Consider the following 26,887-nt stretch of genomic DNA (forward strand, 5'->3'; position numbering starts at 1 on the left):
AAATATGATATGAATATGAGCAAAGTGATGTTTATAAATTGATTCAGAAAATATTATGAAGTGAAATGTGTAATTTTTTTTATTTGGAATTATATATATGGTTATGATCCAAATCCCATTTGGTTGATGTTGTTGTGAATGCCATGATAGGTGAAATTATAGCATATTGATTCATGAAATTGTTAAATGATTAATGTAAGCTATTTGTTTATATTGTATGAGCTTACTAAGTATTTTATAATACTTACTCATTGTTACTACTTTCTTTATAGATTGTGAATGTTCGGAGCGTGTCGATTGGATCAGCGAGAAGCATACACCTACCGTCTCTCAAATTCGGTAGTCTTTTGAATGATTCAATCTTGGTTATTTGTGGCATGTACATAAGTTGATCAAACACATGTAAAGGCACTTATATATGTTTTGGTTTGGATGGTCCTTGCAAATAAGTACATATTCTATATGGTAACTTGTTGGAATGATGTTTTGGTTAATGTAGAGTTTGATATTTAAACTTGTGAAAGTGAGTGGCATAGTTTAGAAGTTGATATGTTTATGATCTAGTTACTATAAAAATTGATACGTGCTTATAACTTTGATTGTGATGGTGCCAAATGTGGCATATTGGTTGTATGTTTAGTTGGTTATTAAAGTTGAAGTTTTGACATTGAAATGTACATGTTTTTGGACAGGTTAAATTGGTTATGGAATGCCTTAAAGGTTATTTTGGAAAGGTTGATTGTATTGTGCAACATATGGTCTATTTGTTGTACACAGTCTAACACATGGCTGTGTGTCACACACGGGCTAGTGTCACAGCCATGTGCTTATTGAAAGTTATGGGACATTTTCACACACGATCTCAGTCAGTTGCACGGTTTAGTCACACGGCCGTGTAACTTCTTGTCACACAAGTTCAGCCTGGCCACATGGTCGTGTAACCTTGTTTTTAGATTTTTTTCTTACTTTTTGTTAAATTTTCAATTAAGTCTTAATTTGTTCTCAGGTTGGTTTAAGAGCTTTCGTAAGCTCGATTAGGATTCAGATTAGTTTATAAATCATGTTTTGTATGGATTATAAAATGATTAATTGATTTTAAGTCTGATTGTATGTATGTTGTGAATCATGCTAAACTTGACTTATGAATTGTTTTGTTGATTTATTGAATATTAAAGTCAGAAACATGTGTGAATTGTTCTGTTAACTGTTGTAGCATCCTGTAGCTTGGGTCTGGCAACTGGACCTACTAATGGGTGTTACACTCGGGGACAAGAAAAATTTTCATCTTCCTTTGTACTAAATTTTTGGACTTCGAGATAGACTCTGTTGACACTTTGGAAATGACAATATTAATCTAAGGCTCATTGTTTAATTCATTACACTTTAAAGTGAGGATTGGGCTTTTGGGGCATTTATCTTCTTGGATCGAATTTAAAACAGTGGCAAAATCCTTGTTGGACGAGCCCATTTGTGTAGATGTCAAACGATGTCTTTTTTGCTCATTTTTGGTCAAGGATTTGAGCCCAACAGAATTGTTAACCAATTGGCCTGCCTTAACCAAATCTAATTTGGATGGTGTAGAAGTTACCGCATTACTCAATGAAACCTTACTTTGGTTTTTAACTTGGACAACTTCCATTTTTTTCTTCCCTTTAACAAATTCAATCTGTTTAGGAAGAGATTCCTTTTCAACAAGAGGATTGTCATAAATAACAATCCCATTTTGTTGACCACTACCAGAATTCGTGGGATTTGGAATATGATTTTCCAAGATTTTAGCTTCATCATCCCGTAAGTCATGTAATACATTGAACCTAGACGCATGTTGGTTTGTCGGTTGTCGCCCTCCCTTCACTGTTTCAAAATTTCGACTATCTCTCCGTTTTCTACGCTCAACAAGCATCCACAGTCCATATTTATCTTGAGTTTCCTGATAATCTCAATTAGGACGAAAAGGAGTTGGTACAAAGACATTCTCAAAAAAAAATTTCGATCAATTGCAAACTTCATGACATGACATGATTTTTATTATGCCCATAGAAAACAAAGGAAAAACTAACATTAGGAAGAGACTTGTATTCAATCCGTTGAACTTTATCCTCAATTTTGATATTGGAAATAAAAAGTTTATTGAGGTCTAAAAACACTGCCATCTTGGCAAACCAACCCTGAAAACTATTATCTGTATTATCATCTAGTCGAACAACTAGACCAATCCTATCACCAATGGCTTTAACCAATTTCTTCTTATACATATATCCTGGGAGACCCAGAAGGCGTATCCAAGCAACAAAATTATGTGGATATGGTTGTATTGTTGAAAAATTTTGTGTCCATGGTTGTATTGTTAGATACTATCCAAAGATCACCCACAGACCCTCAATCAGAGCTTTATTATAGTCTTCTATTGATCGAAACTTCACTAAGAAATAATCATTCTCTAAATCCATCAATCAGAATTGACCATCGCAATAACAAAAAGACTATTTAAGAGAGAGAAAAGAGCCCCAAATTTATTTTTTCAAGTATAGTACTTTTTCTCTTTTAACGGATAACCCTAACTGAACCATTTAAGTTCGAATTAGTACAATTATTAAATCTAATAATTTATTAATTTATTATAATTGTAACTATGCAGACGGTATTAATTACGTATAATCGTGATATTAACAGAATTAATGAATTGCAAAATTGTTGTTTCACCCAGCCTTTTTTTGTCAAGTGGGAACCCTCACAATTGTAACTGAGCTTTGAGTGTTGACTCATACTTCTTTGCAAGAGAGAGAGAAAAACTTTAGTCATTCTACAACTATTTGTTGCCTCAGTTTTTTTCTTTTCAAAGCAACAACCAGTCGGCAACAGTGATTGCCGGCGGAAACATATTTGCATCAAGAATCGCCACTGTTTAAATCAGCACATGAAACCCATGCCATAAATAGCACCCACCGACTCCTCCGCCCATCTATCTCCAATCAAAACTCCCCACGCAACTCATCAAATCAAAACAAAGGATTAAATTTTCAGCTATAAAATACTCCCGCAACCCCAGCCCTATACCGTCCAATTTTATGCCACATGCTTATATTCTCTCACCCTAAATTTCTTTATATAATTAAGTAAATCATTCTAGTAACTGTTGGTTTTCCTTACTTTTTCAACTGGAGTGTGTACTGCGGATAAGTTTTTTCATCTTCAGATCAAGTTCGTAGGAAGGTAACAATGCCGGAAACTCAATCTCAAGGGACCCCAACGCTCTTCTCTCCTTACAAGATGGGCAAGTTCAACCTTTCTCACAGGTCTGTGTTTCAGTTTGTCGGGTTTTTTTTTTTTTGCATCAGATTCCTTGATTTCGGAGGGGCTTAGATCCTTGTCTTGAGGGAACTTTGGTTGTCAGACACGTTCTACCGAAGATTTCCGGGGGTCTATTGAGTTTGGTTTGAATGTGATGGCAGGGTGGTGCTGGCGCCGATGACTAGATGCAGGGCGTTGAATGGAAACCCAAGGCCAGCGCTCGCTGAATATTACACGCAGAGGTCGACTCCCGGCGGCTTTCTAATCACCGAAGGGACACTGGTGTCCGACACTGCAGCTGGGTAATTTCGTAATTGAACCAAAGCCTGATACGACTATTCCACCAATTAGTTATACCACTTTCTAGTCTTTTCCATCAAACAGATAGCATTTGCCCAATGTTGTGTCGTTTTGCATATTGGAAGAGTTTTTATTTTTAAATTAAATTGAATATGAGATAATAGGGTTGGGAGATGCAATGCTTCACTTCAAATATAATCATTTTGTATATGATATAATGGTACCCTTGTTAGTCTTTTTATCCCTTCCCTGTTACAAAATGATTGTTCCAATAATATCAGATTTTCATAATATTGAGTTATCCAGATTCCTGGCATATCCTAAATTGTCTAATGGTGCAATGATTGAAGCAGGTTCCCTCATGTTCCTGGGATCTACAATGACCAACAGGTGGAGGCATGGAAGAAGATTGTGGATGCTGTTCATGCAAAAGGAAGCATCATTTTTTGCCAACTCTGGCACGTTGGCCGTGCTTCACATTCTCGTAACTTCCATCACCCTATGCATTTCCCCTTTCTTTCACCATTTATTGAAATATTTTATTTGCTTATTTTGACTAATGAAATAGTGTATCAACCTGGTGGGGCGGCACCCATATCGTCAACAAGCAAGCCTCTCTCCAACAGGTGGAGAATTTTGATGCCAGATGGGAGCTATGGCATATATCCTAAACCTAGAGCTCTACAAATCTCGGAAATACCAGAGGTTGTCCAACACTACCGCACAGCAGCTTTGAATGCCATTCGAGCCGGTTTTGATGGAATCGAGATTCATGGAGCGCATGGATATCTCATCGACCAATTTTTAAAAGACGGGATCAATGATCGCAGAGATGAGTACGGTGGATCACTGGCAAACCGATGTAAATTCTTAATGCAAATCATTGGATCCGTAGCCGAAGCTGTAGGTGCAGATAGAATCGCAGTCCGAATTTCTCCCGCAATTGATCACCTCGACGCCACTGACTCTAATCCGCTCAACCTAGGCTTAGCCGTGATAGAGAGGCTTAATGAGCTTCAGCTGAAATTGGGGTCGAAACTCGCTTATCTTCATGTGACTCAGCCTCGTTATCATGCCTATGGGCAAACTGAATCAGGCAGGCACGGTAGTGAAGATGAGGAAGCTCATTTAATGAGGACTTTGAAAAGGAGTTACGAGGGAACTTTCATGTGCAGTGGTGGATTCACAAGGGAGCTCGGGATGCAAGCAGTGGCTGAGGGTGATGCCGATCTGGTATCGTATGGCCGTCTTTTTATATCGAATCCAGACCTGGTTTTTAGGTTGAGGATCAATGCGCCATTAAATCGATACATTAGGAAGACATTTTATACGCAAGACCCTGTTGTGGGGTACACGGACTATCCCTTCCTGGTAGTACAATCACGACTTTGATGTGCAATGGCTGTGCTGTTGAATATATGTTAAAATTATGTGTGAAATAGGAGAGTCTAATTTGATATCAAACCTGTGTCTTGGTTTTTGTACACAATTCTGGGACTACCCTAAGCTCACCTGCTCAGATGTAACCAAACAAAACTATTATAAAATCCATGGAATGTAGTGGAAGAAATGGTAAGTAGTCCGAGCTGGGACTTATCTGTAGATTGGTTTGCTGCAGAAAGAATGAGAGCAAAGATAGCAAAAACACAAATCCAAAATGATTGCTGCATCCAATCCTATCATTACCCCAATTATTGCTTCTCTTTCGAATTTCTTCCTTCTTTTAAACAAATACCCATATCTGATTTATTAATTTCAGATTTTTTTTTCCTTTTTTTAATAATAATAAAAATAAGAGGGAATATACTAAGTAAGAACTACTACTTTGGGTCAAGGGTAGAAAGTCATTTGAATAATATAAATAGTATATTGGACCATTAAGTAATTGCAGGCTTAAAACATTGAAATGGTCCAATCAAAATCCCAATTCAGCCCCAAACGTTGAAATACAATTCCAAAATCCAGCTAAGACGACCCCACCCTCATTCATTTCTTTCATATTTTCCCAACTAAACTCTATCATTTTTTGCTAAATTTAATCATATATTTTCTTCTACCCTCATCCATAAAATTCATTATAATAATATAAATATATGTGCAAAAAGTTGTTTAACTGTATATGCCACTGTCATTATATGTTTAAAAAATTAAAACAATCTAATTAATTAATGAAAAAAAATCATATTTTCAAACTATATTGTGGGAGGGACTTTGTATAGAATTAGACCAGAAGGAAGCTTGAAATAAGTGGAATAGAATGCCAGGTAAGCAAAGGCCAAAGGGGGACGGGGACTGCGACTGTGTCTGCTCTTCCCTCTGGCTATGCTCTGTTCTCTCATATGTTCTGTTCTTTAACTGAGACAGAGCTCGCTGTCTTTGCCAGTCTGTCATTTATCTTCATTCCTTTCTTTTCCTATATATACTAATTTAATAATGTTTTCCTTATTTTAATTACCAAAAACCTTTCTCTTCTCTCCATTTATATATATATAACCATATACGGCTTTCTTGTTTTCTTTATCCTCTGTTTCCAGCATTTTTATTTTACAAACACAAAGAGGTTTTAGCACCGTTAGCAAAACGTCAACGTTTTGTCATTTTCCATGAGTCTCTTCGGCCTCGGTAGCAGGTTCGCACCCATTCAATTACCCAAACCTTGTTTCTGTGTCTTTTTCAATATGGTGGTGATCTCTGTTTTTTTCTTCTTTTCATTATGTGTTTTTGTGGTGATGATATATATGATTTCATACATGGAGTTTTCGAGAAACAATTATAGAAAAAACCCATTTGAATAGTGGTGATATTTATGACTTCATTTAATCCATTCAACTTCATGATTGAAGTTGTTTATTGGTTCTACTTTAGATGATTGATACTAAGCAAAGGATTTCGATACTTGGAATCCTTGAAACTTGAAACCCTTTCTCCTCATAAGGATTGGCTGATCCTTTGTTTTTTGCATTATGCAGAAACCAGAAGACATTTAGGCCTAAGAAGAATGCTCCATCAGGAAGCAAGGTTGGAGTACTGGTTCCCTTTCTCTTTTTCTTGTTTCGAGTTTTAGCATTTGTTAAACTTGTGTTTGGGGTCATTGGGTGCTTTCAATAATATTATATGAAGTGGATGAGCAGCAATTTTTCAATGAAAATGGAATTGCAGGGTGCTAAGCTTCAAAAGCACATTGATGCAACCTTGGGTAGTGGGAACTTGAGAGAAGCTGTTAGGCTACCACCTGGTGAAGATATCAATGAGTGGCTTGCTGTAAATAGTAAGAATCTGAGTTTAAAAAACTTCTTTGCTAGAAATTCTTAATGAACTCACTATCATTGGAACTAATTTTCTCTCCATTTCTATTTTCATGCAGCGGTGGATTTCTTCAACCAGGTGAATATCCTGTATGGTACACTGACTGAGTTCTGCACAGCAAACAACTGCCCAACTATGTCAGCAGGACCAAAGTATGATATTACTTAGTATAGTTTGCTTTGTTAGGTGAAAGTATTGTTGATGTGCCTCTGGCAAGGGCCCCTATGGTTTACAGGCCGAGGGGTAAACCAATGAGTCTGGTATTGTTCAACAGGTATACATAAAGATTGAAATTGGTTGGTTTAATTGGTTGGCAGATATGAGTATAGATGGGCAGATGGGGTTACTATTAAGAAGCCTATAGAGGTATCAGCTCCCAAGTATGTTGAGTATCTGATGGACTGGATTGAAGCTCAGCTAGACGATGAAGCAATTTTCCCACAAAAACTGGGTTAGTATTGTAATATATCATGTAATGAACCAAATAAAATGGAAGCTATTGTCATTGTTGATGAGATTGCTTTTGTTTTTGATGGAGTACAGGGGCACCATTTCCACCGAATTTCCGAGATGTTGTGAAGACGATATTTAAAAGATTGTTCAGAGTATACGCCCACATTTACCACTCACATTTTCAGAAGATTGTGAGTTTGAAAGAAGAAGCTCATTTGAATACTTGCTTTAAACATTTTGTTCTATTTACTTGGGTAAGTTTCTCCTTTTCTCAAAATCCCATGTGCTTTTCATTTTCATTGCTCAAATGATGATATTATTATGGGGGCCTCCATATCTGTAACATTGTCAAGTTATGCAGGAATTCCGGTTGATTGACAAAGGAGAACTTGCACCTCTGTCTGATCTTGTGGACTCTATTTTGCAGTTGTAGCCTCAAGGATTCACCCTTTTCTTTGAATATTTTGGATACACTTTTTTTTTTTTTGCGAGCTTCTAATTGCTCATCTAGTCTTTATTTAGTTTTTTCTTTTTTTCTTTTTTTCGGTCTCCTTTGTCTTCCAATGGTGTGTCTTTTCTTAATTATAAATGAAGACAAGTTTGACATTATTTATGATATTATTTGGATCACAGTTGATATTTGAGGAACAAAGGAAGTAATCAAGCAAGCATTGGGTCATAGTTTTAGTTAATATTTGAGAGACAAAGAAAGTAATCAGGCAAGTAGTTTATGAGTTTTGACATAAGAACGACTTGTTACAGAGGTCATATATGTAGGAACATATTTATAAGATATTATCAAAAAGTAGAATTTAACACCAAAATCATATTTTTCGTTTTATTAATTAAACATCCAGATGTAATACAATTCAATCAGTATTGTCCTATAGTATTTTTCATAAGTTATTCAAAACTGTTTTTAACTTTGATCAGCCACCTCATTTATCCCATCACCACCCAACTTCTTTACAGCCATAACCTTAAACCGGTTCTAGTATAAAAATAAATGTTCTCTAGTAAAAGAAAAAGGAAGTAAAAGAGGAAAAAGTAACATTTTCTTTCTCCAAGGGTAGTTTGGTGGATAGGATGTTTATCTTTACCGGTGTCTCTTGAGATTTCTATGACTGAGCTATCTGTTGTGGCTTTGCTAATTCCTCCATTGATGGATGATGCTGAATCAATATGTTAGGTTACAAATGACCCACCGGTTTTTCCCTTTGACCAGGCATTTTGCAACCAATGAATTGAGTCATCCTTTTCGGTCGAGCTTTTACTTTCTGGAGCATTGAGACAAAATTACATAAGCTGTGTTTTAGCTTTTCTATACTTCTGTTCTTTCACAGATGCATCCAGGAAGCGGATTTGCGTAGAAACTCTCCTCCAGTTTTGGGAACTCCCCAGACTCTCTATAATAGGGAGATCCATCTCGATCTTTGTGAAGCTTTTTCACTTTGGAACTGAATTTCTTCCAAGAAATATTTCCCTCGTCATAATCATCCACAAGTTTTACAAAATTCATCCTGCACCAACAGATTGATGTTTATTTATTCACATTTTGCTCCAGAAATGGCAATGATTAGATGGCTGTAAGAGCATGCATTCAAGAAAACAATGGAAACAACCTGATGAAGAAGGTTAAGAATTGTTGAAAGCCAACAGGTAGAAAATTACCTGTCTGGGTTGATAGTCTTCTTGAAGTTCTCAAATCGCCTATGTCCTTGAACTGCCTTTGCCATATTTCCATCATATGTATAAACAAATACATCACTCTTAAGGGCAACAACGTAGTCTAAACCAGCCAACATATTCTGGTGATTCTTAAAAGGTTCCAACTCCTCGACAGTAGAGAGGGAGGAATGCGAGAAAATGTTAGGAAAATCCTCCTTAAGAGACTCCATACTTCCATTTCCGTAAGCTTCACCAGCGACCAAGTAAATTCGAGTGCTTGACGGAAAACCCAATGCTCTGAGCAAGAGGGAAGTCTCCCTGGGGGTCAGTGGACAGCCACCAAGTAATCTTCTTTCTGTTCCATTAATCTCTTTTTCCTTCCAATGGCCAACTTCATAACGCATCCTACGAAGCTCATCATCTTCTTCTGCAGTCAAGCTATGACTGCAGCCAGTGAATGCCAGCATATCCTTCTCATATCTACAAAGTAAACAAATAAAAGCAAGAACATACATCAGCCTTGACTTATTCACAATAATGTGAACTTAATCGATATTATAGTTTATCATGAATGTAAAAATGATACCATACACACATCCATTTTCATGAAAAGAAATGCTTACTCATGCCAAACCAAACAAGAAGAGTATGGAGTAAAGGGAAAGAAGTATTTCTATACATAATAAATAAATTTCTTTTACTCGCCTCAAATGGAGAGCAAGATAAGGGCCACCATTCTCGCGCATTCTAGAAATCAAAGTGTCTCCAAGTTTTTCAATTGGAGCTGAATATTTCAATGCCACATAATTTACCCGGCACCTTAGCCTTTGAATAGATCTTGGGATATCATTATTAGCAAGCCGAGAATCTGTGTGAGTAAAATAGATTACTTTATGCTGCTTCAACAATGGAAGGACTTCTGCCTTGTAATATGTAACCTAAATAAAAAAATAAATGTAAGATAGTTACTCTAGTCTCATAAGGAACCAGTAAAGTACATACATGTATCACAATAGATATGGTTTGACTGAAGCAAAGCCACTCATATGAATGGGCTGCTCAACTTATTGCCATATCAGGCAGAAAACAGAACCAGCCATCCTCTACAATAGGTGCATTCTGTAGTTTCTGTATAGACAATTGGAAATGCAAAGATAAGTTTATACTAGCCTTAGACCAAGATATCGGTGTTTTGTTAAAAGGTTCAATTCCAGCATACTCAGGCGGTATTGTCTCAACTATATGGACATCGTCCTTCAGGGTCACAATGAAATGCTGCCAGTCAAACAGATCTTTAAAGCCACTGCAAATATATCAGACAATGTGTTATATGATATACAGATAAATATAATGCATACCACGCAACAGTCTTATGTGACTAAAGTACCTAAACATCAGATGTCAAGAATGTCACTTGGAATAACTATAAGTTAGCCATTCGTTAATAGCAAGAGAAGTAGGAGATATTCATATCCAGATCATGTAGATGAAGGTTATTAGCTTATGCATTCAACAGAACCAGTAAGGAACTGATGTACTGATAGGTGCAAAACAGGCAATCCAAAACATTAGCACAGCACACAAAGAAACTAACCTTTCATCAGCCCAATATGAGGTGTGATCAAGCGAGGGCAGGACAAGTGTTGCTTTCATAACCTTAGCAATAGCAATCATATCACAGATCTGCATTCTAAAATTATTGATACATCAGAAGATAGAAATAATAAAAGGTTAGGCTATAAAGACAATGAGAAACACACAACAGACAGACCCCAAATCTCATCTGATTCAAACCGCCATTAGCATTTACAAGAATGTAGCCATTTGTCTTTGCATCTATCTCTGCCAAGAAAGCAACAATTAGAAGTTTAGAACGAATGAAAACATAGAAGTTGATAGCAAGTTCCCAATACACAAAAACATCAATATATCTGTGAACACACACATAAAAGTAAACAGGGAGTGTTAACAAAGATGAAAGACTTCCATACTTTTCTGATTCTCTGAGTGGTCAATACACTGCGTGAAATTCTCGCTATTTGGTTGAGACCAAATACCTGAATGCTGGAAAAGAAATGGAAAATATCTGAAATTTGTTTATTGGTAAACAGAATAATCAACTCTAAGTTTCTTTGCATACAAGCGTACGTGAGGCAATAAATTTAAGATGCAGATTTTAAACTTACATCAGTTATGTCTGATGTCAATGTCATCAGATTTTGATCTGAACCACTTCCTCCGTACCCATAGTCATGATAGCCTTGATCCATTAGCCTTAGTCTATTGGTGGAGGACTCAGATAAACCCTAATCACAACGACGGAGATAGCACATTAGCAAGGAAAAAATCTAGACCACGTTATACAGTTTATCTGCCATTAGAACTTACCTTGTGCTCTGAGAAAAGAAAAAAATACATGGAGTAACATAAAATTAAAAACTTGACACTCAAAATTCTTTTCCAGTGATGTAAAAAGCATGCTTGTTAGTCCTCAACTATAAACCAGTTGAAAATTCAATTTCAGTATATGAAACGGGAATACTCTGGCTATAAAAATCTAGATTCAGATACAAGCTTTGATCCAAATATACGGGGTAGGGGTTATCCAGGAATCGAACCGGGATTGGTATCAACTTATCCACATTTCGAAGAAACTTTAAATTGTCTCGGATTGCAAATATATTACTTAAGCAATTAATATGCATACTCCCTAGTTTCTGCTTTGTACCCATAAATATGGCAATAAGTACACAAGACGATCACCCATTAATTTCCCAAGCATGAGAATTAAAAGAATCTAACAGTCGCCAAAGATAAACTACATTTTTCACATTGATCTATCAACATTGAATAGAAGTGCAAGTCAATTCATAAACAGCTATCACAAAAAGCTACGTAATATTCATGAAAGTACCTGATTTGATGTAGCGGTTTCGATAGCAGATCTAAACCAACCAGTAGCACAAATCCTGAAAACACCCAAAAACAAACAAGCCCCACAGAAAACCAAGAACATCCAATGCCCGAGCTTCTTCCTCTCTTTCAACCCAAATTCCAGAACCATAGATCCAACGCTCGGCTTCCTTAACAACCCTTTTCTTTGGCTCAACCCATCAATTGAAACCGAACCCACAGCCACAACTCCAACCTCCGATCTGGGTGAGGTTAACGGTAGATCAATCTCATGATGCACGCTCAAGTTGTTGTTGTTGCTTCCGTTAGTGTTGGAAGAACCGACGGCGTTATTGTTGCGCTTGAAGGAGTGAGCTCGGCGAGTCATTGGACCTGAGAAACGCGGGCTGTTAACTCTCTGTGAAACGCCATCACTCGTGTTCTGGTGGTGGTGATGGTGGTGAGCCATGTATAACTTTGGTGTACCTCTACAATCTCACTCACTACACTTGGTATATATTGGTCTATGTAGTAATCGAAAACTAAGTTTTCAATTAAACCTCCATTAACAAGAAAAAAGACTCTGGGATTTTGGGTCTGAAATCAGAGACTTAGAAATTTCTAAAAACAGAGCGTGTGTTAGGACATGACATGAGTGGGGTGTTGGCCCCTGCATTTATATTGTTGTCGTCTGTTTTTTGGCTAAAAATAGCAGGAAGCCCCTCAACTTAGGCGGATTGTATTTCGGCCACTTTAGCAAATTAATCCTTATATATTTTAAAACATGCAAATTAGTCCATATGTTAAAATTTTCTATTAAATAATAACGTAGAACTTGATTGTCGAAACCATTTTTAATTTCGGAAAAAAAAACAAAAATTAGTTGTCGATGAAAATTTAGAGTCGCCACCAATATTTTATTAAGGTGTGATTGGACCACCTAAAAACGACTTAGTTACATACGAGGAAGGCTTAGCACCCCAATACGCCCAAAAATTGGTACCAAATTGATTAATAAATGTCTTAATGTCAAGAGTAAAAAAAAGCACAATCCTTAATTAAATTAATGATTAAGACGCCCTCATTTTGAAACAGAAAACATCACACCCAATACGTCAGGGCACGATATTTTATTTCTTCAAAATGAGTTTATCCAAAAAAACTCGTGTGATAAAATTTAAGAAAATAGTTAATTGTTTAAAATTTATGAAGAAAACGCCACCCAATACGTTAGGCAACGATTTCCTAAAATCCCAAACATTCAATATTTCCTTTATTTTTTTAAAAGAAAATATTTGTCTCGAGAAATCAACGTGTCACATCCAATACGTTAGGACACAACATATTGAATTCCCGATGACAAGTTTTATTTTGTTTGATAAAAAAAACAATCCTCGATTGTTAGATTTTACGAAGAAAATTGAAACCCAATACGTTAGAGCTCAACTTTCTTGAAAATCATAAATACAAGCATTATCTTTATTTTGAACATTTTCTATTTTTAAACTCAAGTAAAAAGTGATGTAATGTTATATTGAATGCATGTACAAATGTCGCAATAACAAATAACAATAATAAATATGACAATTGTATAGAAATAATATAAATAGATAGATAAATACATAAATAAAAATAAATTAATGACATGCAAAGCCTCAAATAAATGAGCAAAATAAAAAAAATATGCTTTTAAAATATAAATGAAAACATAAATCAATAAACAAATGAAGGAAATAAACAAAAATATAAAGAATAAAAGGCACAAAATATATACATTTGAAATTATGAAGAATAAAAGACATAAAGATAATTTACGCATAAAGTTTTGGGTTATAAAATATATATATATAAAATACATAATGCATTTATGAAAACAAAATATATATATACATATGTACATAAATTATAAAATATGTGTTAAAATATAAGTAGATAATTAAACATTTTTCAAAAAAAATAAAAAAATAGATATATACATGTATATATATATAAATATAAAAGAATATTCATTAGGAAAAAAATAAATAAATATATGTACATATGAAGAACAAATATATAGATTAAAAATAATTAAATAATAACTACATTATCGAAATTAGTCAAATTTAAAAAATAAAAAAAACATATGTATATATATGTATAAATATGAGAAAAAATATTCGTTTAAAAAAAACAAAATTATAAAAATTATAAAAATAATAATAATAAAATAAAAAATAAAGCTTAAAGGGCCTAGGACCGAATTAAAATTAAAATAAAATTAGAGCGTATAAATTTAATTGGATAAAAAAACTGAAACTAGGACCAAAATTATACACACGCACAAAGTCAGGGATTAAATGGAAAATAATCTCAAACACCCTAAACGCACAGCTTCATGCAGGACTAAAATGAAACATGGATAAAATTACGGGGTCAATTTAAAAGAAACGGAAAAGGAAGAAAAAGGACCGCATTGCAAACCATCGCAAAGGCGAAGGGACCACGCGCGTAAATAGTCCATTTAAAAAAAACACGCGGATCTTGGCTATGGGTCGGGTCAATGCGCGGGTTAAAAGCGAAACGACGCAGTTTTGGGCTATTGGAATCAGCCCCAAAACGACGTCGTTTTACAAAGCCTTTATAAAAGCCAACTTTTTTAGAAAAACATCATTTTAACCCCTTACCCAAAAAAAACTGAATCCCTTCCCTCTTTTCTCTCTGCAATAGCCCTCACGGACGGTCTTCTCCGATCGTCGGACCATCGCGTCGGCCGCCGGTCACCGGCGACGATGCCGCCGTATGCAGTGGCCAGAAAAAAAATTATATATTTTTTTATGACCCAAAAAATGCATCATTTATCATCGGAAACGACGAACCTCGGCCTCCACGGTGGCGCTATAGAACCGGGAAAAGGTGAATCCCTTCTTTTTTCTTTTTATTTTATTTTCGCGTAGAAAGAAATAAAAATAAAAGTAAAAAAAATATTGAAACGAAGCAAGAAAATAGATATCAACCTCCGACCTTTGATTGATGTTTTTGTTCTCTTTGTATTCTCTGTTCCTTTTTTGTTGTGAAATATTCGTTTTTTTATTGATTTCCGAATCGGGATCCTCATTACAGTGTGTTGAGTTTGCTTTTATAGCAAACAATGAAACAAGAAAAGTAAACAAAATCTTCTGGTATCTTTCGTGATTTCAAAGATTTTTCTTGCCGTATTCAATTTTGTTTCCTTTCTTGTTGCGCAGGTATGAAGATCGTACGGAGATTCGGGGGCATGGTTGCGGCGGCCAAAGTTTGGACTGTTTAGCTTCACGTAGGCCGGGCAAATTTGGCCCATTACAGCTGCCCCTCTTTGCTCGTTATCGCGTAACGGGAACGGAGCAAAGACTTTACAAATGACCAATTTTGCCCGGTTGTGTTGGTCCTTGGTACTATTATTCTTCAGGTAGCCCTATTCCTTCCTACTGCATCTTCAGAGGTATAGGAACTAGTGCTTCAATCTACTTCTTTGCAACTTTAGGGAGATAAGACTAGATGTGATCTGCTCTCTGCAACTTCAGAGAGATAAGATTCAAGATTTTAATCCGCTCCACTGCACCTTCAGGGAGATAGATTATCGGCTTTAATCTGCTCCACTGCAACTTCAGAGAGATAAGATTTGCCATCTTTTCTTCTGCCTCACTGCAACTTTAGGAGGATAAGACTTGCTTACTTAGTCTGCTCCACTGCAACTTTAGGGAGATAGGATTATCGGCTTTAATCTGCTCCACTGCAACTTCGGGGAGATAAGATTCGTACGTTTGTAGTTTTTCAAGAGAACAAAATTTGCTATCTTTAATTTGCTCCACTGCAACTTCAGGGAGATAAGACTTATAGCTTCAACTTGATCTGTTGCGACTTAAAGATGAATTTGATGCGATCTACTCTACTGCAACTTCAGAGAGATAAGATACATCGTTCTAATCCACTCCACTATAACTTTTAGGGAGATAGGATTTGTTCATTCAATCTGCCCCACTACAATTTCAGGGGGATAAGACTTTCTTACTCAGTCTACTCCACTGCAACTTTAGGGAGATAAGACCAGATGCAACCTGCTCTCTGCAACTTTAGAGAGATAAGATCTATGGTTTTAATCCGCTCCACTGCAACTTCAGGGAGATAGGATTATTGGTTTTAATCTACTCAACTGCAACTTCAGGGAGATAAGATTCTCAATCTTCAATTTTTAAATTACAATTTTTGGGGAACAATATTAATCGTCGTAACTTTAATTCGTTCCACTACACCGCCAGGGAAGTAAGATTCGCCGTTGCGGCTTCAATCTTCTCCACTGTAATGCCAAAGAGATAAGATTCGCTACCCACAGCTTCAGTCCGTTCCATTTCAGCTAATCCAAGCCTTAACGTTAGGGAGATAAGATTTGCCATCATGGCTTCAATCTTTTCCATTGCAACATCAAGGCGATAGGACTGATGTCTTCGATCTGCTTCACTGTCGGTGCAGGAAGGCAAGATCTGCTATTTTCAACCTACTCCACTGCTGCTTAGGGAGATAGGGTTCACGATCTTCAACCTATTCCACTCCTGACCAGAGAGATAGGACCTACAATCTTCAATCTATTCCACTGATGCCCAGGGAGATAGAATTCTCAGTCTTCAACCTATTCCACTGCTGACCAGGGAGGTAGGATTCACAATCTTTAACCTATTCCACTGCTATCCAGGGAGATGAGATTCTTTAATCTATTCCACTGCTGCCCAGGGAGATAGAATTCTCAATCTTCAGCCTATTCCACTACTGACCAGGGAGGCAAGGCTGGTATCTTCGATCTGCTTCACTGTCGGTACAGGAAAGTAAGATCTGCTATCTTCAACCTGCTCCACTACGACCCAGAAAGGCAAGGCTAGTATCTTCGATCTGCTCCGCTACTGCTTAGAGAGATAAGATCTGTAATTTTTAACCTATTCCACTGTTGTCCAAGGAGATAGGATTCACAATCTTCGATCTGCTTCACTGTCAGTACAGGAAGGCAAGATCTGCTATCTTTAGCCTGCTCCGTTGCCACCAAGGGAGGCAAGGCTAGTGTCTTCGATCTACTCCACTACTGCTTAAGGAGATAAGATCTGTAATTTTTTTAACCTACTCCGCTGCTACTCAGGGAGATAAGGCTAGGGACTTCGATCTGCTCCACTACTGCTTAGGGAGATAAGATCTGTAATTTTCAACCTACTCCACTGCTGCTCAGGGAGATAGGCTGAGGACTTCAATCTGCTCCACTACTGCTTAGGGAGATAAGATCTGCAATCTTCAATCTGCTTCGTTGTCAGTACAGGAAGGCAAGATCTGTTGTTTTTAACCTTCCCCGTTGTAACCCAGAGAGGCTAGCTTTGTGATTTTACCAGTCTATTCTCTGAGGAACATGCTCTGTATAATGAACCTAATTATGCTTAATATTAGGATGGCATGATCAAAATGCATCAAATGCTCCTAACTAGACATGTGTGAATGGTGCTTGTATGAATGTAGAATGTTTTTTTTCTTTTTTTTTGAGAATGATCCTTCTTAGGTTATCACTGCTTAAAGTTTATTAAGACCTTATCATTGACGTGCTACAATGCCTTCCTGCTCTGCTGGCGTCTCCCAAGAAACACTTAGTCAGATTGCCCCCACTCAAAGTTTAATCCACTGGAACGCAAAAATTTGTACCATCATTCTCCCACTGCAACCCGAGGGTAGAAATATATGGCTTTTTCTCAATCCACTCCTATCACAATTCAAGGATACAGAATGTGAAATGCTTTGGTCCTTTACACCATACCTAAGGTGTCGCACCAAAGGCTCATATGCAAATGAAGGCTTTTTTCTCAGAAGAAACCTCTTCCTATTGCCTGGTGATCATTACTCGCTTGTTTATTTTAGCTTTGTCACCAACCTGACATCCTGTCACCTTGCTCAATCAATGTTTTTGATAACAGAATCCAGAGAAAAAGTCCTAATTTAGACTTTTCCTTCTTAAATTTCCAACCTTTAAACTTAGTGTGTTCTAAACAATAGTCTTGTTTTAGGTTCCTATATTATTTAAAAACTTCTAAAGTAATATGCCAAACTTCCCTTGTGAAAGTTTTACTAGTCTATTAATCATTATTCCACTGCAACATGCTTGCAAAAAAGGTCATAACCATGGATAAGAATAAAATTAGCTCTGAGCATAGCTCGAAAGGAATAAATTATCAAAAATAGTAAAGAATGGTAATAAAGAAATTGATTGGGAATGTGTATCTTGGAAAAGAATGAAGTATTCCAAGAACAACAAATTCAATAGTATGAAAATTGGGTGCCCCAGATATCGCAGCTTGAACTTCTCTGTACAAACTTTCTGAAGACCCTCCTGAGTTTGACATGTGTTTGAGAGATCTACAGTACTCTGTCGATGCCTCAAGATGTTACCTACTCTTTCCTGTTGATTCAGATATAACTAGATCATCACATGCCCCAATCTGATCAAGATTCGAGTTACTTTGCCCCATTTGATCAATATTTGAGCCGCCCTTTTGGGTTTTCAACTCAAATCCCCTTTTGTTTCAAGGTGTCCTTTGCAGATTTTCACCTTGGCCTCTCCTTTTTCTTTTTTTGCTTTTTCTTTTTCTTTTTTTTTTAAAAAATTTGAATCTATACTCATTGGATTAGGCATGTCTTTGTTATCCCTTCTGATAAAAATCGATGCTTTTCAGATAATGCCTTCCACATAAGATCTTTTTCAGCTTGGGATGAAGTTCTTATTGTATGGGAAGGATCTTCTTCAATACTAGGTCCCTCAAAGAATTCTATAGGGCGGACTTTTTTGTGAGCTCGTATCATTTGCTTTTGGCGTATTTGACCATGATGAATAACTTTAAACATTCCTCTTCAATCATAATTAATCCAAAAACTCAGAGAGAAAGAATCATGTCTTCAATAGGCAATACCGCAATGGGCCCAAGAGAAAGGCATTGCCCCGGCGGAATTTTTTTCTTTTGATATGGCATTAATTGCGAACAGACTACAAACTTTTGATATTGTGTTGTTGTTCAAATTTAGTACATTGTCAGATATGATCTTTTTGGGGTTCCATACTGACATAGGATTCTTCAAGAATTTGCTGACTGTCGACTTTATGACATTGGCATACGAGGCAGCTTCCACCCATTTAGTAAAATAATTGACGACCACAAAGACGAATCGATGACCATCAGACTTTTTTGGCGAGATCGACCAAATGACCTTCATGCCCCACATAAGGAGAAGTCATGTATCCCAATGATTTTTTTGTGTAGGGTAAGATCCGTTTCTCGACTTGTTCTACTATCCTTAACAAGTTCAGAAATAGGCTACAATCTATATCATCTTCAAAGTTATGAGATCCTTCTAAACACATATCTCGCTCAAAAGGAGATTCTAAGTTTGTACCAGCGTCACTCGTGTCATTGATATCTGAGGACCCATTGTAACTACAAAAGAATATACAAAAGAATGTGTGAACTTACGAATAATTATTTGTACAATATAATTATGAATGAAAAAATGATGTGAAAGAAAATCCAAAGAATAAAATAATAATTACTCATAAAGAATGAAAGAATATTGGCTCAAAAATAACTGTAAAGATGTATTTTATTAGAATAATGATGTTCAGACATGAGCCTATTTCACAAAGGAATTCCTATCATTTTTAGGCTAAAAACAACAAGAATGTTCTGAACATTACTCTAAATAAGCTCTAAAGACTACAAAGATTTCTTCAGCAATCCAATTATTTTGAACACTCCCAAATTTATGAGGGTGGACATTTAACAAGGTCCCTTTTCAATTGTGTCTTCGTATATGAGATTGATGTGAACGTTTCCCAACACTTATTCATTCATTGCATTCTCTCTATTATCAATGTGGTTGGGTAGCAGATTTTCTGCACTAAAGGCTTCACCGAACTTGACAATGTCTATATTAATAAATCTTTCAACTATCTTTTTGAATGCGGTGCAATTTTCTATCGAGTGCCCCGCAATTCCTGCATGGTATTCACACTGAGCATTTGCGTTATACCATTTAGGAAATGGAGGCAACATTGGTTTCTGGTAGAAAGGGGACACCACATATGCATTAAATAGGCTTTGATATAGCTCGCTATATGACATCGGTATAGGCGTGAACTGAGGCCTTTCTGTATTTGCCTTCGTGTAAGATTCTCACTTTAAAGGGTTTTGATGACTGGTGGTTTCTGTCTTTGGCCGGCCTACAGCGATTGGTTTTGAGTGACCCTTGTTATATCTGCTTGCATTATCCCCCTTATTCCCCTTCCTCTTTGGGGCCTTTATAGTATTTGGGTACTCTACCCTTGCCTGTATTATTTCTGTTGAATTATCAAGAGTAATAGGATAGGCTAGATTGTTTCTCAGATTGGATCTTGAGCCTATCGGGCGAGTCATTGGTACTAAGGTATCGGTCTGATATTGTTGAGATTTGATAGTAAAGGGTGCCCCTTATGGACGCATATCTGGCTGGACATTTATCGAGGTAAAATCTGAGGGATAAACAGGGTCTTCATCATCCTCCTCAAAGTGGACCACCGAGTCTTTCACTTCTTCTAACTCTCCAACTAGCAATCGGTTGAGCTGCCTCATCATAGCTCTCTGTAATTCTAGCATCTGACCTCTCATTTCCTGTTGAAATTTGGTCAGTTGCTCCCGCATCTGCATTTGCATTCGCTCTAATTTCTCTAACCTTTGGTCCATTTCTTTAGTCTTTGATCGAGTAGCGGTGTATGGTGGGTTGGTTGGTTTCCAGATTAACTGAGGAATGATTTATATCAATTAAAATCTTTTAGTGGACTTTAATGCTATGATATCATGTAATGCATGAAATGAATGCAAAAAGACGTCAATTTTGATTCAATTCCATTTAAGAAAACTTTACTAGAAAGCAAATTTCTTTACATAAAATGAATTACAAATAAAGCTTTGCCCTATTACTCAGAATTCTAATCTTCCTAAGTAACAAAGCTAACTCTTGCCCCCGATCTGATTCTAATTCATACTTCACACTCAGCATGTCAGCCTGCACTGCTAAAATCTGTATGTGATCAGCTACTTCTCGAATCTAGACCACAGCCTCCTCCATGATATGATTTCTGCTCCTAACTTGATTCTGAAAGTAGTGAAGTTGTTCATTATTACGACTTTCATTTACTTCTAAGTACTTGATTCGGATCTCACAATTCTGTATTGCCGCTTCTAACTCTTCTATTATTTTCTTCATTTCCTCGATCTTGCTCAAGCTTGCTCTCAACTCTATTACAGAATTCTGATTTCTGTACTGATGAAGAGATCTTTCCAATTCGATTACCCTGTCCTTTAACTCGCCCTTTTCCTTTTGGCTTTCTGATAAACTCTTCTCTAAAGCTTCATTTCGTGTCTGAACCTCCTGAAATTTTTGTTCCCATCTATCGACCTTGTCTTTTTCCTGTCGAATTTCTGCTCGCCATTGTTCTGAAGTTTTTCCTAACCCAGCGGTTCTAATTGACAGACGCAACTTTTTTATAATCCGTCTTCAAACTACCCAGCTCTTCTTCAACCCTGTCTTTCCCTTTTCTTAATTTTTCATTTTCAAGCTTTTGAACATCTATGTTTAACCTCAAGTTCATATTCTCTTCCTCCATTTGCTCTATCTTCTTTTCTAAATCCGCATTTCCTTTTTCAAAATCCTGTCTTATAATTTCCAACTCAGAAGGGGCGACTCGCAAAGATTCCTCTATTGACTGGCTGTTTTCCTGATTTAACTTAGGTGTATTGTCATTAATCCTCCTAACCCACCATTCATGATACTCAGGGGTTGTCATCGAACCCACAGCTAGCCTCTTCATTCGGCGAGTTTGTTTCCACGCACTAGACATCTCTTGAATCTTCTTTCTATAACCATCGTCCTTGTACAAAAATTCACAATCAATTATCCCTTGGGTCGCAGGTATAAATTGCCTTGACCTATATTGCCTTAGCACCAATAATGGAGTATATCCAACAGCTCCCCAAATACCAAGCAAAGGAACCCAATCAAAATTACCACACCTATACAGGATCTCATCTGGAAGCAACCAAGGAGCTCTCCACTCAACGTCCTCCTCCTGAAGATTTTGAAGAATCGCCATCCACTTCTCTTCCGAAATGTCGTCTCTCCTCGGCGTAGCTACTATCTCCTTTAGCGGTGAATAATTTTCAGAGAAAACTCGATACGAAACCTTATCCACCTTTCAAAAGTGACTGTGAAACCATGCGAGTAGAAGCTGTGCACATCCAATCTACCTTCACCCGTCCTTCGGCATGCACTCAATAACCTGAAAGTTTCTGCCAAAATTGCTGGAATCAGTGTAACCTTCTTATCGAGCCGGTCGAATAAATCAGTGACTGCTTCATCCACATGCCTCAAAGCTTTAGGGAAGACAACCAAGCTGTATATACTTAAAGTAAAGACATCTAACCTCTTTCTTACATCTGGGTGTGTTAGAATTGCATCTTTCAAGCTTCTCCAAGGAACGCACTTACTATCCCTCTTTTGCTTAATCCGTACAACAACCCACTACTCACTCATCCCTGTTATACTCATCAACTTTTTTTGAAAAAGTTGGCACATTTACGGCTCTCGTGTAGACCCTGTCTATTTGAAACTTTGAACAACGGAGTAAAGCCACATATTCCTCTATCGTAGGCTCCAAATCGACTTTCCCAAATGTGAAGCAACTGTAAGCAGGATTCCAAAACTGAGCGAGGGCTCGAAACAAATGCTTGTCTACTTTTACGTCAAGTAAATAAGGCAAATCCCCATAATTATCATAGAATAGCTGTCTATCCTCAACATTCCACTGATCTCAGATTTCCTTCAACTCTTGCAAACTATTTTGAGTTACACTAATGCGAGTAAAGTCCTATAATTTCGACACATACCCGTCAGCCAAACTATCACCCTTTTCTTGCTGCGTTGTTTCAGACCAAGTTCGGACAGCCGCATTGTCCTCCACTTTATCAAGAAACCCTTTTTCCATGTTAAGCTTTCTATCTAGAAACTGAATATGAACTGACGACTTTTATGACGAAATGCAATGCCATGCCATGCAATAAAAATAAAACACAAAAGTCAGTATCAAATATAATCAAGGAAGAGTAAAACGTCTATTAGGACATCTACAAGGGTTTGGTGTGGTTCTTCCTAAGGCAAGCTCCTAAGGCTCATTATATGCGGTTTGGCTCTAAAGTAAAGGTACCTGAACCAGCAGATTCCTCGATCTTCACCCATTATAGTCTCATATAGATCAAGTTCAGTTTAGGGGAATACATTTTCCCTATGACTATACGGAGATGAAAATCTCACGAAGGCATAGGTACCGATGTATTCCGAAAGCAATCCACTATCCTATACGAAGGTGAAAACCTCACGAAGGAATAGTTTCTCACTCCCACTTAGAAGGGTAAAATTATCCAACACATGTAATGTGCAATGCAAACAATATTTAAATCAATTAAGTAAGAAATTAATGAATGCAAAAGGATATCATGAAAAAAAATTTAAAAATATTTTCTCGACCATAAGACAAGAATTAATCAACTTTGTGGCTCGACTCTCTTATTTAAAAAAAAGTCCCCAGTGGAGTCGCCAAGCTGTCGAAACCATTTTTATTTTTGGAAAAAAAACAAAAATTAGTTGTCGATGACAATTTGGAGTCGCCACCAATCTTTTATTAAGGTGTGATTGGACCACCTAAAAACGACTTTTGTCTACGAGTTTTAGAAAAGCGGGTTCGGGAGTCAGTTACGTACGATGAAGGCTTAGCACCCCAATACGCCCAAAAATTGGTACCAAATTGATTAATAAATGTCTTAATGTCGAGAGTAAAAAAAAGCACAATCCTTAATTAAATTAATGATTAAGACGCCCTCATTTTGAAACAGAAAACATCACACCTAATACGTTAGGGCACGATATTTTATTTCTTCAAAATGAGTTTTTCCAAAAAAAACTCGTGTGATAAAATTTAAGAAAATACCTAATTATTTAAAATTTATGAAGAAAACACCACCCAATACGTTAGGGCGCGATTTCCTAAAATTCCAAACATTCAATATTTCCTTTATTTTTTTAAAAAAATATTTGTCTCGAGAAATCAACGTGTCACATCCAATACGTTAGGACACAACATATTGAATTCCCGATGACAAGTTTTATTTTGTTTGATAAAAAAACAATCCTCGATTGTTAGATTTTACGAAGAAAATTGGAACCCAATACGTTAGGGCTCAACTTTCTTGAAAATTCTAAATACGAGCATTATCTTTATTTTGAACATTTTCTATTTTTAAACTCGAGTAAAAAGTGATGTAATGTTATATTGAATGCATGTACAAATGTCGCAATAACAAATAACAATAATAAATATGACAATTGTATAGAAATAATATAAATAGATAGATAAATACATAAATAAAAATAAATTAATGACATGCAAAGCCTCAAATAAATGAGCAAAATAAAAAACATGCTTTTAAAATATAAATGAAAACATAAATCAATAAACAAATGAAGGAAATAAACAAAAATATAAAGAATAAAAGGCACAAAATATATACATTTAAAATTATGAAGAATAAAAGACATAAAGATAATTTACGCATAAAGTTTTGGGTTATAAAATATATATATATAAAATACATAATGCATTTATGAAAACAAAATATATATATACATATGTACATAAATTATAAAATATATGTTAAAATATAAGTAGATAATTAAACATTTTTCAAAAAAAATAAAAAAAAATAGATATATACATGTATATATATAAATATAAAAGAATATTCATTAGGGAAAAAAATATATGTACATATGAAGAACAAATATATAGATTAAAAATAATTAAATAATAACTACATTATCGAAATTAGTCAAATTTAAAAAATAAAAAAAAACATATGTATATATATGTATAAATATGAGAAAAAATATTCGTTTAAAAAAAACAAAATAATAAAAATAATAAAATAAAAAATAAAGCTTAAAGGGCCTAGGACCGAATTAAAATTAAAATAAAATTAGAGCGTATAAATTTAATTGGATAAAAAAACTGAAACTAGGACCAAAATTATACACACGCACAAAGTCAGGGATTAAATGGAAAATAATCCCAAACACCCTAAACGCACAGCTTCATGCGGGACTAAAATGAAACAGGGATAAAATTACGGGGTCAATTTAAAAGAAACGGAAAAGGAAGAAAAAGGACCGCATTGCAAACCATCGTAAAGGCGAAGGGACCACGCGCGTAAATAGTCCATTTAAAAAAAACACGCGGATCTTGGCTATGAGTCGGGTCAATGCGCTGGTTAAAAGTGAAACGACGCAGTTTTGGGCTATTGGAATCAGCCCAAAAACGACGTCATTTTACAAAGCCTATAAAAGCCAAATTTTTTAGAAAAACATCATTTTAACCCCTTACCCAAAAAAAACTAAATCCCTTCCCTCTTTTCTCTCTGCAATAGCCCTCAAGGCCGATCTTCTCCGGTCGTCGGACCACCGCGTCGGCCGTTGGTCACCGGCGACGGTGCCGCCGTATGCGGTGGCCGGAAAAAAATTATATATTTTTTATGACCCAAAAAATGCGTCGTTTATCATCGGAAACGACGAACCTCGGCCTCTACGGCGGCGCTATAGAACCGGGCAAGGTGAATCCCTTATTCTTTCTTTTTATTTTATTTTCGCGTAGAAAGAAATAAAAATAAAAGTAAAAAAACATTGAAACGAAGCAAGAAAATAGATATCAACCTCTGATCTTTGATTGATGTTTTCGTTCTCTTTGTATTCTCTGTTCTTTTTTTGTTGTGAAATATTCATTTTTTTTATTGATTTCCGAATCGGGATCCTCATTACAGTGTGTTGAGTTTGCTTTTATAGCAAACAAGGAAACAAGAAAAGTAAACAAAATCTTCTAGTATCTTTCGCAATTGCAAAGGTTTTTCTGACAGTATTCTGTTTTGTTTCCTTCCTTGTTGTGCAGGTATAAAGATCGTGAGGAAATTCGGGGGCATGGTTGCGGTGGCCAAAGTTCACCCTAGAACTCTAGGGTTTCTGAAATTGTTCTTGGGCCTGGGGGTGAATTTTGGGCCATTCGTTATTGTATTTTGTTTTGGGTTTTGGGCCCAAAAAAAACTGTTGTATTTGGACTGTTTAGCTTCACGTAGGCCGGGCAAATTTGGCCTATTATAATGATGAAATTTTTTTATGGGTAAACTATAAAAATATCACCCAATTATACGTTTCATTCTATTTTGGTCACCTAATTATTAAACTTTTACAATTTAGTCATTAACTTTTCAAAATTAAATATTTTAATCACTCTGAACTAATGTGGGCTTTTTTTTATTGGTCTAGTAGTAAAATTAGCTCTCTAGTGTTTACACTTTCTATCAATTTAATGTTAAATATAAAAAAAAATTCAACAAATTTAGCACTCAATATTTACAAAATTTTTCATATTACTTCTAATTCTAAAGAGTTGAAAAAATTTGGCACTCAATATTTACAAAATCAATTAATTTGGTCTTAACTCTAAAAATAAAAAAAAAAACAATTTTAAAATAAATTCATTTTTAGCCCTTTATAACTCACTGGCTAGCTAGTGATGGCAATAAGGCGGGGCCCCAATGCTCTACCGCCATGCTCAGACCCTAGCCTAACCTTCGACTTTAAAAAATGGTTTCTTTTTAATTTCTAGAGTTAGGACTAAATTGATAAGTTTTGTAAATGTTAAAGTCTAAATTTATTAATTATTTTAGAATTAAAACTAAAATTTTAAATTTTTTATATTTAGTATCAAATTAATATAATATGTAAATAAGAAAGAAATTTTTGTTAGGCAAATAACAAAATGAAGTGACAGCGGGAAGTCCAAGCCACCAAAATTGACTTGAGTGAA

The 26,887-nt window shown here is 36.0% G+C and overlaps 3 protein-coding genes and 1 pseudogene across 4 annotated transcripts; 2 read left to right on the forward strand and 2 right to left on the reverse strand.

The window, feature by feature from the left end:
- The first annotated feature begins 2,682 nt into the window (after positions 1-2,682).
- On the forward strand, positions 2,683-5,193 carry LOC107901069 (12-oxophytodienoate reductase 3). Its single transcript, XM_041095349.1, has 4 exons — positions 2,683-3,296; positions 3,453-3,593; positions 3,945-4,075; positions 4,160-5,193. The coding sequence occupies exons 1-4, from the start codon at positions 3,220-3,222 to the stop codon at positions 4,981-4,983; spliced, it is 1,173 nt and encodes a 390-aa protein (XP_040951283.1). The 5' UTR covers positions 2,683-3,219; the 3' UTR covers positions 4,984-5,193.
- Positions 5,194-5,845: 652 nt separating this feature from the next.
- On the forward strand, positions 5,846-7,966 carry LOC107901070 (MOB kinase activator-like 1A). 2 transcript variants are annotated; one of them, XM_016826915.2, is made up of 7 exons: positions 5,846-6,220; positions 6,561-6,609; positions 6,751-6,859; positions 6,956-7,049; positions 7,215-7,348; positions 7,441-7,604; positions 7,704-7,966. In XM_016826915.2, the coding sequence occupies exons 1-7, from the start codon at positions 6,195-6,197 to the stop codon at positions 7,722-7,724; spliced, it is 597 nt and encodes a 198-aa protein (XP_016682404.1). In that variant the 5' UTR covers positions 5,846-6,194; the 3' UTR covers positions 7,725-7,966. The 2 variants fall into 2 exon arrangements, with proteins under 2 accessions (XP_016682404.1, XP_016682403.1); XM_016826914.2 differs by having other exon boundaries at positions 7,712-7,966.
- A 195-nt stretch (positions 7,967-8,161) lies between these two features.
- Positions 8,162-12,568, reverse strand: LOC107901068 (O-fucosyltransferase 35). The gene is made up of 9 exons (XM_016826911.2): positions 11,933-12,568; positions 11,205-11,324; positions 11,010-11,082; positions 10,790-10,860; positions 10,613-10,701; positions 10,189-10,321; positions 9,724-9,956; positions 9,022-9,498; positions 8,162-8,870 (listed from the first exon to the last, which is right to left on the reverse strand). Exons 1-9 carry the CDS (start codon positions 12,377-12,379, stop codon positions 8,672-8,674), a joined length of 1,842 nt encoding a protein of 613 aa, XP_016682400.1. The 5' UTR covers positions 12,380-12,568; the 3' UTR covers positions 8,162-8,671.
- A 7,153-nt stretch (positions 12,569-19,721) lies between these two features.
- LOC121218379 (uncharacterized) lies at positions 19,722-26,630 on the reverse strand (annotated as a pseudogene).
- Between the last annotated feature and the right edge of the window lie 257 nt (positions 26,631-26,887).

The sequence above is a fragment of the Gossypium hirsutum genome, chromosome D06 (genome assembly GCF_007990345.1).
Source record: "Gossypium hirsutum isolate 1008001.06 chromosome D06, Gossypium_hirsutum_v2.1, whole genome shotgun sequence".
NCBI lineage: Eukaryota > Viridiplantae > Streptophyta > Magnoliopsida > Malvales > Malvaceae > Gossypium > Gossypium hirsutum.

Excerpts from the sequence above, each read along its gene's own strand:
- LOC107901069 (XM_041095349.1), top strand. The coding sequence starts at position 3,220 with ATGCCGGAAACTCAATCTCAAGGGACCCCAACGCTCTTCTCTCCTTAC. Across the intron at positions 3,297-3,452 it reads AAGTTCAACCTTTCTCACAG|GGTGGTGCTGGCGCCGATGA; the intron begins GTCTGTGTTTCA and ends ATGTGATGGCAG. Across the intron at positions 4,076-4,159 it reads TGGCCGTGCTTCACATTCTC|TGTATCAACCTGGTGGGGCG; the intron begins GTAACTTCCATC and ends CTAATGAAATAG.
- LOC107901070 (XM_016826914.2), top strand. The coding sequence starts at position 6,195 with ATGAGTCTCTTCGGCCTCGGTAGCAG. Across the intron at positions 6,610-6,750 it reads ATGCTCCATCAGGAAGCAAG|GGTGCTAAGCTTCAAAAGCA; the intron begins GTTGGAGTACTG and ends ATGGAATTGCAG. Across the intron at positions 7,050-7,214 it reads ACTATGTCAGCAGGACCAAA|ATATGAGTATAGATGGGCAG; the intron begins GTATGATATTAC and ends ATTGGTTGGCAG.
- LOC107901068 (XM_016826911.2), bottom strand. The coding sequence starts at position 12,379 with ATGGCTCACCACCATCACCACCACCAGAACACGAGTGATGGCGTTTCA. Across the intron at positions 11,325-11,932 it reads AAACCGCTACATCAAATCAG|GGTTTATCTGAGTCCTCCAC; the intron begins GTACTTTCATGA and ends CGTTGTGATTAG. Across the intron at positions 9,957-10,188 it reads CACCGATATCTTGGTCTAAG|GTTACATATTACAAGGCAGA; the intron begins GCTAGTATAAAC and ends TTTTTTATTTAG.